Source organism: Myotis yumanensis, unplaced genomic scaffold (assembly GCF_028538775.1).
Source record: "Myotis yumanensis isolate MYYU_CA2020_CCGP unplaced genomic scaffold, mMyoYum1.0.hap1 SCAF_6, whole genome shotgun sequence".
Lineage (NCBI taxonomy): Eukaryota > Metazoa > Chordata > Mammalia > Chiroptera > Vespertilionidae > Myotis > Myotis yumanensis.
The window spans coordinates 91,889,613-91,899,879 of NW_027223757.1; the positions used below are offsets into that span (position 1 = coordinate 91,889,613).

The 10,267-nt window shown below is 57.2% G+C and overlaps 1 protein-coding gene across 1 annotated transcript in view; it reads right to left on the reverse strand.

Moving 5' to 3' along the window:
- SCUBE3 (signal peptide, CUB domain and EGF like domain containing 3) overlaps positions 1–10,060 on the reverse strand; it is a 40,276-nt gene extending 30,216 nt beyond the window's left edge. The window contains exons 1-2 of the mRNA XM_070419137.1: positions 10,023–10,060; positions 4,659–5,473 (exon numbers count right to left, since the gene is read on the reverse strand). Of these exons, the coding sequence (XP_070275238.1) occupies positions 4,659–5,473; positions 10,023–10,060 (853 nt within the window). The remainder of the gene's footprint in view (positions 1–4,658; positions 5,474–10,022) is intronic.
- Positions 10,061–10,267: the final 207 nt, after the last annotated feature.

The window sequence follows — 10,267 nt, forward strand, 5'->3', positions numbered from 1 at the left end:
ACACACACAGACACTTGTTCTGCAGAGCCCCGTGCCGGGGAAAGGCCCCGCTGACGGGGAGCAGGAGCCATTAGGATGCCGAGGCCCAGGACATGGGGTCGGGGAAGAAAGGAAGAGTAGGAGGGCGGGGCCCAGGACAAGAGAGCTGAGATGTGGGTGAGAAGCCCAGGAGGCAGGAGGCTTGCGAAGGTGCCTTCTGCCTTCGTGGACAGATTTCCATACACGCAGTCTCGGAGCTGAAAGAGCCTACTCGAGCCCATTTTACAAGTGAGCAGGAGCATGTCAATGATTTCCTCAGAAGCCTCAATCCGTAGGCTCTACGTCTGTGTAATCCCTGGCACCACACTCCCACCCGGTGCCACTTAGGGCTGTCAGTACGTGGGCACGGGAGGAGGAGAGCGGCCAGTCTGGTGACAGAGGGGCCACTGGAGACAGGCTGAGGGCTTATGTCCCCTCTTAGCCTCGGTGGCTCGCTCCTCTCTCCCTCAGACATCCCTGGACTGGCGGTGGTCTCACTTTTCCCCCAAGACCAGCAGTCTCTCTGCTCCCAGAACCGGTCTCATAGCTGAGCCGAAGCGGTCCCCTCATCGGGCCTCCTGCGGGCACTGCCAGCCTCACAGCGGCTCTGCCGTTTCCAGCCCTGACAGGGACTCTTTCTTGTAAGTGGTCATGTGCTAGGGGTACAGGACATCAAAGGAGGCCCACACCCTGACACGCGGGGACCAGAGCCAGGGCAGGACTGGGGGGGCTCAGGCAGCAACTCTTCCACCCCCGTCTCCTCAAGAGGGGCTGCAGCCACCAGTGCCTTCCCCCACCCCGTCCCCGGCACCGGACCGAGCCATTCCACCTCTTCACTCTTCCAACGAAAACAAAATACACATTGCCCCGCTTCCTTTTTCCTCTCACAGGAGCAACACACACACACACACACACACACACACACATGCACGCACGCATGCACACACACACGCACGCACACACAGACGTGCACACACAAGCATGCACACGCACGCGCACACAGGCACATGCACACACACATAGGCGTGCACACACGGGCATGCACGCACGCACCCACCCCCCCACCCCCCCAGTGAATGCACACTTCACCTCGCATTCCCAAACTCACACCCAGGGCCGGCTCCTTTTACAACAGGTCCCAGCCGCTCACATCTCAAACCGGTTCTCATGCTCTCAGATTCCTGAAGGTTTCAGAAAATAATCTCATTTAGGAGTTGCTGATAACTTTCTTCTTTCTCTGCCTGCGGAACTTCTGGCTCCTGTGCCTTCTAGTCCCCTCTCTCTCCTTCCACCCTGGAGAGACTCAGGGAGATGAATTGGAAAAGTTCTCCAACCCCACCCCCCACGGGACATGTCACTGAGAGAGGAGAGGTCAAAGGGATTCCTGAGGAATTTCTAAGCAGTCCAGCCCCTCTCTACCCTCTGGAAAGATGGGGTGGGGGGCTGGATTGAAGACCAGGCTCCCAGAGTGGGGAGTGACTCTCTTCCCAGTGGCCTGGACGGGGCATGGGCATTAGCCGGCTGCCCATGGGGCCACCCTCGCCCGCTGACACGGTTATGGTTTTCATTTCATATTTTGGAGGGAGGGGCTCGGAGGAACAGTCCCCTCACTGTAAGAGCTGGCCACAGGAGCCCAGGGAAGCGGGAGGAGAGGAAACAGCCACATTAAAGAGGAAGAAAGGGGTGGGGGAAAGAAAGAGAGACACACACACCCAGACAGAGACCCGGGAGACGCACCGAGACAGAGAGACACTGTTTGCCGCCCGATGAACGCTCTCGGCCCCGGGGACGGCGTTACTTGGAAACTCTAAATACACGACTTTATCAAAATTCTATCCCTAATGAGGAGAGAAAACAACCAGGTAACTAAGCGGCCAGGCTGGCTCTCCCTCCAGCCCCTCCTGGGGACACATTTTCCCCGAGGCCAGGAGACCTTTCATTCAGCTGTAACCTGAGCCCTGCACCAGGATTAGGCCTTTTTAACCACTGCTGCACCGCGCCCCCCCCCCCCCCCCAAAGCAAATTAATGCTTTTAAGTTAACAATTATCTTGGTTATCCAGTCTGTCTACTTTAAAATACTCAGACAGGCACTTGAAAAACACTCAAAACCATGTACCCTCCTGCGCACTCACCCCAGTCCCACAGCTTACCCACCACTCATCCACAGTCTCAGCAACACTGAAACATCCGTCACAGTGCACACAGGCCCCAGCCGGGTTACCTGTGGGCGATCCTGATGACCCACGCACGCACACGCACACATGCTCACCTGCACACTCGGCTCCCTTCCCTGTCCCTCGCCTCTTCCCCACTCCACACCATTTTTGTCCCCCCACCCCTACCCACCTCCGGAGAAAAGGGACAGAGATGCAGATATCCCTAGAGGTACAGTAACTGGACAAGATACTTGCCAAGGATATCTGCATTTTAAAGACCTGCTAGAGCTTCATTTAAAAGGATGTGGCATTAAAGGCACGCTCTATGGAACTGGCGAGACCCAGGAGATATATTTGGGAGCCAGGGATGTCCACAGCATTCTGTCTGTGAGTAAGGCTGCCCTGCCCGGTCAATGCTTGTCCCTCCTGCAGCACTGGCCTGCAGATTTGGGTCTAGCGACATCCTTCTAACTCAGCAAAGCTGCTGTTTGGAAATCTCTGGAAGACTAGGTTGATACATTTCCTGAATAGCAGGGTCAAAGGTAGTTGGAATGATAGGCTTCGATTCTACGCTCAGCCAGACGCAGGGATCAGCAGGAAGGAAGATGCAAAGCGAACTATGGCCCAGTTGGAGTAAGTGTGGCCCCAACGTGAGATAAGCAGTGAACAAAACTATGTGTAAGTTCCTTGAGGGCAGGGGCCTCCTCTCTGACTGCACCCCCCCATCCCCCCCCACCCCCGCCCAACCCAGCAGGGTGTTCCAGGAAAGAGTGAGCCTAACAGTGCCTTGGAGGGACTCTGAGTCCTCCTGCCCCTGAATGATGGGCTGACCTCCCAGGCTTGGAAGCCTTGGCTTGATGGCACCTGTCCCTTTTAGGCGTCTCCGTCTGCCCCAGGAACCCCCTTGAATGAATATACTGCTTTCTCTCCTCCCCCCCAACCCCCAGTCTTACTCGGCCACTACAGACACTGGCTCCAACTTGAAAGAGGCCCTTATCTTGTCTCGAGATTACCGCTCGAAATCTGTTCCTTCCTTCAGACTAAACTCCCGAGCTAATTCCATGTTATGAGTAAGTCAGCACGCACTACAAAAGCCAGCTTTGTTTATGAAAACACAAGCAAATCCACGGTGGGAGAGGGGCTGCTCGGGCTGGGGGTGGCGGTGGGAGTGGGTGTCTGGAGCCAGGAGGGGAACAGAAGCAGTTTGGGGTTGGAAGGGCTGGGGGTGGGGTCTGGTGTTTGACAGCTGAGGGTCTCTTGAGTTTTGGTTCTGCTAAAGGACGCGTTGGAGGAGGAAGGGGTAGCTGAAGAGGCAGTGTTTGGGGAGGGATGAAGAGCACTGGTAGAGCACCTTCCTTTAAGCAGAGAGGGAGCCCATCCAGTACAAAGAGCAGCTTAAGAACCAAGCGCTCAGGCTCCCGGACACAGCGACCTGACGACCGGAGACTCAGGCTTCCCCAGCTCCCAAGTTCAACTTTCCCTTCGGGCCCGGCCACCTCCACTCCCCAGCTTGGCCTCAGGAGCCCTTGGGAGAACAGGCAGAGGCATCACACCCTCCTGGGCAAAGCCTTGCCAGGAGGAGTTTTCTTTTTTGCGCATATAGGGTGCAGCGGGGTCAAGGGGGGCGGGGGAGGCTGTCCCAAACAGAACTGCAGTCCACCAGCCCGGTTCCTGCCAGCCCAGCCCGGGGACTGGCCAAGCAATGATCCTGGGGTCAGGGGTGGGGGCGGGAGGGCCTCCCCGCTGCTCTCTTTAATTCCTAGAGGGATCTGTCAGAGCTCCCCAGCCTGGAATTTTACTTTGTTATTTTAATGCAATTCTGACCTGGATTTGAATGGAATTGGAAACCCGAGGCCTTAATAAATAAATATTATGATAAGAAATGAAAGCCATGCAAGATGCGAGAGTTCCCCTCACAGAGGCAGAAAACTCCACATTCTTGCCCGGTAGCAGTCACAGAGATTTCTTCTCATCTTCAGCCCCCTGCCATCCAGGGAGAGAGGAGTTGCCTTTTGCATAAAAGATCCTAGTTTGCTTGAACATTTTTCTACTGATAAGACAACTACTTCAAAATTTCTGTCTCACTTTGCAGGAGGGCTGGGGGCTAGGGGAAGGAGTCTATGGCATGGCTGAAAAGTTTGCCTTCTCGCCTCTCCAGGCGCTGCCTGAGAGAAGACTCTATCTCAGACTTCTGGAGGACAGAGGTTTTCGAAGATGCTGGGGTGACAGTGAAATAGGAAGAATTCCGAGGTGCGTGATCACGGCTGCCCAGGACTCCCCAAACTTCCCACTCACCCGTGCCACCCCTGGCTCTTCTAGCCTTTCGCCTGGGGCACAGCGCCCAGAGGTCAGGTCCCCACTGGGGGGCAGGGGGGGTGCACCGAGCGGGTCCTGACAGCAGCACGCTTCCCAGCACCTGCCCTGCCCCTCGGAAATCGCGCCCCCGCCCTCGGGCCCCGCAGCCCCGCGCCCTCCTTCCTTACCTTGCACGGCTCTGCTGTGCTGGGCGGCGCGGGCGTGGGCCAGCAGGACGAGCAGGCAGAGCCCGGGCAGGCGCCGCGAGCCCATGCTGGCGCTCCCGGGCCGGCGGCCGGGGCCGGGCGCGCCGCTCCGAGGGCGGAAGCGGGCCGGGCCCCCGCGCGCCGGAGGGGGAGGGGAGGGGCGCCCCTCCGGGGCCCCGGCCGGGGGCGGCGGGTGCGGGGCGCGGGTCGGCACTCGGGCTGGAGGCTCCCGACACTGCCGGCTTCTCCCGACCCGACGCCGGGAAGAGCGAGGCGGAGAGCGCGGCGAGGCTGGGGGTGCCCGAGCCGCGGACGGAGGGAACCCCCGCCCTCCAAGCGGCTGTGCTGGCGGCGGCGGCGGCGGCGGGGTTGCTCGGCAGAATCCCACCCAATTTCCAGCTTCGCCCGGAGAGAGCTGCAGCCCGAGAGAGCGCAGAGCCCGGGCGAGGGACCTGAGAAAGGGGAGGGGAAACGCAGCGCCAGAAACACGCCCTTTCTGCCTCTTTCTTCCTCTCTCGCTCTTTCTCCGTCTCTCGGGCTCCGTCTCTTTTTCTTCGCCTTTCTCCTCCTCCTCCTCTTTCTCCTCCTCTCCTCGCTCCTTTTCGTTTTCTTCCTCCTCCCCCTCCTCCTCCTCCACCACCTCCTTTTTCGTGCCCTTTTTTCTTTCAAATGGGGCCTCGGCGCGGCGGCCGCTCCCCCCGTGCGCCGGGCGCGGCCCCCTCCCCAGCTGCCGGGCCGCAGCCTGCAGGAATTTACAATCCGGGCTGGGGGCGCGGGCCCGGTCTCCATGGAGACGGCTTCCCCGGGAGCAGGGAGGTCAGGCGCAGACCGCGCACAATCAATGGATCAATGCAAACCCCGCTCGGCTCCAGACCAAACAGCACCCGGCTCCGGCTCGTCCTCTCTCCCCGCGGAAAGAGTGGGGGCTCAGGGTGCGCCCCCGCACTCGCACGCGATGAGGGCCGTGCGGCGCAGGTTTGCACGCACACCTCCACGAGGAGACAAAGAGCGAGGGGTGTCGGGGAGACGGGCGGGCAGGACCGCACGGGCGCCCGGGCATGTCCGCCGACACGGGGGACACAGCCACACAGGACCTCGAAAAACCGAACAGCTCGAAAACGGGCCGACTCACGCCCTCCCAACTCCACCACACGCCTCATCCTCAGGACTCAGTTCCCGCTTGTGGTGCTGAATCCACTTTAATTGAGGACCAAGAAGAAAGCAGCCGTCCCCCAGCTAAACCTGCCAGCTCCAGGGCCAACTCCTTTGCAGTTAAGGCCTTGAAGGTAGCCCACTGAGCCACCCTCCCGGAAGAGACCTGGGCGCACATGTCCAACATTCTAATGCGCTCAGCACAGGGGAAAAGCTAAGCGACAGAGCTCTGCCTCGTGTGTGAATGCAAAGACAGCGCTTGTCCAACGCTCCTCCAGACCTGTCCTGGAGGGTGGTAGGCACAGGGTGCAATATACAGATCTTGTAACATTGAAACCTACATGTTCATGTTGACCAATGTCACCCCAATCAATTAAAAGAAAAGATATGGTCCTGACCAGCCCATTAGTCCTTTATCCCTCCAACTACAGGGGCAGCTGAGGAAAGGCAAATGCGATTTAAAAAAGCAGGGCAAAGTATGCCGAAGGAGCAGTGTCCCTGAACCGTGGCCACCGCCTCCAGACACACTCACAGCTTTGCATCCCCTCACCCCTGAGCAGAAAGAAGGAGGAGAGCAGAACCTGAAAGGTGGGGAGGGCTTTCTTGGACTACGGGCTTCAGTCTGATGGAGTTGTCAGAAAATTATGGTTCGGAGCCAACTGGGACCCATCTAACCTCATAGAGCCCTCAGGGCAGCAGGAAGGGACAATAACAGGATCTCCCTGAAAATAACTCAGTTCTTAGACCTTTGACACTGGCAGCCCCCATCTGCTGGGTGACAGGCAGCCTTTGTCAAGGTCTCCTCAGCCCCGGGGAGAACTGAGCCCTTTCTTCTCCAGGGATGGAGTGGACCCGGGGGAGGAGGGAAACAGACTCCATCATTTGGGTTCCTGTCTCAGCTCCATCCTGGGTGAAGATTACCTTTGGGCAAGTCCCATCTCAGTGGGCCGCAGTGTCCTCATCTAGAAAACGAGACGGATGAGCTCAGTGGTGGCCAGGACACAGTGCCCTGAGGACGCCGGGGGAGGAGGCTTGGGAAGCTCCCTACCTGGGGAGAAAGGTGGTGGTTGGGATGGGAGCACAGGGATCATGGGAATGGTGTGGAGGCCACAGAGATGTTGGTCAGATGACCTCCAAGGTCCCTTCCAGCCCTGTGGTTCTAGGACTTCCCTCCTTCATTCCATTCACAAACCCCTCCCCTTGCGGCAGCTTCGCCTGCTGCCACCAATTATGTGCAGGGCTGGAGGGCAAGTGCAAACTTGCCATCCTCTCTGCCCAAACAAGAGAGTGATTTTTAAGAGGAAAAAAAGAAAGAATTGTAGGTTGCCAGATGATGCTTGATCTATAGGGGGAAAGGGGAGAGAGCAGAGGAGCGCCCAGGGTGGGGAAAGGGAGAGTGTACTGTGCCTTGAGCTTCTCTGGGTCCCAGGGAGGAGGGCTCCAGCCACCCTGTGAAGCAAGTGATGGGCACAGAGGACTCTGTGGGGGCGGATCAATAGGTTATCTCAGACCTTCTCTCCAGTTCAGGGTGACGTCCTGGGCCTCTGAGTGTGGACATTGTCCTGGCTGAGGGGGCGGGGGGCTTGAGCGGGCTATCCCACCTCAGCCCGTGTCTCCAGGAGCCTTGGTGTCTTACTCTCCTTTCCTTTCCCCCTTCCTTTGCCGGCTTTTCCTGTTTCCTCTGCTCCTCTTGCACCAGGCGAGCTTCCTCCGCATCTGGGCAGAAAGGACAGGTCCCGCCTGCTCCCGCCATCCAGCCTGGTTCCAGCCACCGCCAGCCCTTCCGAGGGTTGGACCGGAGCAGGGGCAGGCTCGTGTCACCGGGGCACAGCGAATCGGGTTGCTGGTCACATTGCCCTCTGCACCGTCCACTTCTGCAGGGACTCCCGACTGGATCGTGCCTCAGGAAGGTGACAAGGGACAGTGAGATGGCTCCTGCAAACGGTACTGCAGAGCAGCAGCCTATGCCAACCCTGCGGCTGGGGCACAGTGTCCCTGGGCTCTCTGGCCTCCCACACTCACCTCTCAGGCTGCAGTTCGCTCTTGGGCCTCACTGTCCTTCTGGGATACTTCTGACATACATTCCATTCTCGTTTTCCCTGTAAATGTCCAGGGAGAAGACTGGGCCTGGGGGCCCCTAGTTGATAGGTGGCGGTTCTGATCCTGCTTAGGGACACCTCTGCCTGGGCTCCACCTCCTTCAGGGACTTCCCCGCGCTGCCAGGTCTCCTTCCACGAGCCTTTGCTTTTTCTCCCTGCTCCTCAGCTTCCCCATCTGTGAAATGGGTCTAGTGGCCCTACCTCAACAGGCAGTCTAGTCCAGTGGTCGGCAAACTCATTAGTCAACAGAGCCAAATATCAACAGTACAACGATTGAAATTTCTTTTGAGAGCCAAATTTTTTAAACTTAAACTATATAGGTAGGTACATTATTATTAACTTAATTAGGGTCCTCCTAAGGCTTAGGAAGAGCCACACTCAAGGGGCCAAAGAGCCGCATGTGGCTCGCGAGCCGCAGTTTGCCGACCACGGGTCTAGTCTAATGGAGAACATGTGTGTGTTGGAACTAGACTCCCCAAGATCAATGCCAGGCCCTACCATTTCCCAGCCATCTATCTATTTTATTTATTTTTTATTTCAGCTTAAACAACAGATGCGTATTTCTCACAGTTCTGGAGGCTGAAGTCCAAGATCACGGTGCCGGCCACTTGGTTCCTGGTCGAGGGCCCCTTCCTGGCTGTAGACAGCTGTCTTCTCACTTGTCTTCAATGGTCCACGTGTTCCTGAGTCTGGGCTCAGGGCTGACTCATGCTTCTGACTTGCTGTGACCGGGGATAGGTCACCCCTCTCTGTGCTTCAGTTTCCTCCCCTTTTTCCCTCCCTTCTGTTCTTTGCTTGTTCGTTTCCTTTCGCCTCTCTCTTTACTGCTCCTTGTCACTCTGCGATCTCTTTCCTAGAGCGCCCCAGGCCCATCTGGATTTTGAAGGGAAGGTCAGGTGGGGGCCGCTCCCACCCAGTGGGTTCAGGGAGGGACCTGCACTGGCACGAAGATCGGATTCTTCTACTTTCCAGGGGAGCTTTCTGCACAGGAGGACCCCGCCCCCCTAGGGGCCATGTTCCCCTCAGGCGTGCGCGCTCCCGCCAGGCCTCCCTCTGTCAGTTCTTGGTGAGTTATTCTACGTCTCTGGGCCTCAGCTTCACCATCTAGAAGTGGGTGTGGCCATCTGACCCAGAGGTGAAGCACACGTCACCATCTACTGCACAGGCTCTAGAGGAAAGCAAATCGGGTTCTAATCTCAGCTCGGCTACTTCACAGCTGTGTGACTCAGGTAGGTTATCAGTCTCAGCGAGCTTCAGTTTTCTCTCCCAACAATGGGAATGAAATGCCCACCTCCTAAAATATGCTGCTAATTCCGTAAGATAACGATGCACTCAGTAGGCGTTCACTAGGCAGCGGCCATTGTTGTTATTTCCACTATTTCTCGGAAGGGACAAAGGCTAGTGTTTGATAGTAAAGGTGCAGCTTATCCCAGGCTCAACTTGGATGCCACGGGGTGTGCGCGCAGCAGCCGCTCGGCTTGATTTTCACCACGCCCCCCCAATAGGTTCCTGTCTGTCACACATTCCTACTGAGAAGTTTCCAAAAATGCCATGCATTCCAGCACGCTGCCTTGTCTGCAGTGCTTCCAGGTTGGAGACTTAGAAGGAAGCTCACCTGCCAGGAAAGGTAGCCCCAGAACTCCACTCTCCCTACCACGTGACGGCACAGAAGCTCTGAGACACCAGTCTGAGCTCATTGCTACCCTTCACTGAGCACTTTCCATGTGCCAGGCACTGTGCCAGGCACTCCACCACAAGTCTATTCGGCAAGATTGTTATTCCCATTGTGTTGATGGGAAAACTGAGGTTCAAGTAGTTCAACCTGCCCAGATGACCAACTAAGAGGCAAAACAGGACTTGGGCCCAGGCCTGACCCTGAAGCTTCTATATCTCCTCCTTTCTCTATACTGCCTCCTCCGACTCCTCAGAGACCCAGCACATTCGTGTCACTGTCATGGGTAATCATTCGGGGCAGGCTGGCCCCTTCCCACACTAGAGGCAGGAGAGGGTGCCCTTGCTCTGGGGGACCTGCAGCAGTGGGACTCCAGAGACTTGATGAGAGGTCACACGATCTGCCCAAGGTCACGCAACATACCTGAGAGACAAAGCCAGGAGCAGGTCCATGTCTCCCATGACGCCTGACTCCTGGTCAGTGCTCCTTAGCCTGTCCCCCCAGAGCGGGCAGCCCCCCTTCTTTCAGCTCTCGCTTTTCCTTTTCCTGATGATTTGCTGAGAACCGAATCCTTCCATCAAGTGGCATATGTTTCTTATCTCAGACCCTTCCCCAATACACACTGTCCTGGGCCCTTAGGATATAGAAAAGCAATCATAATCATAATC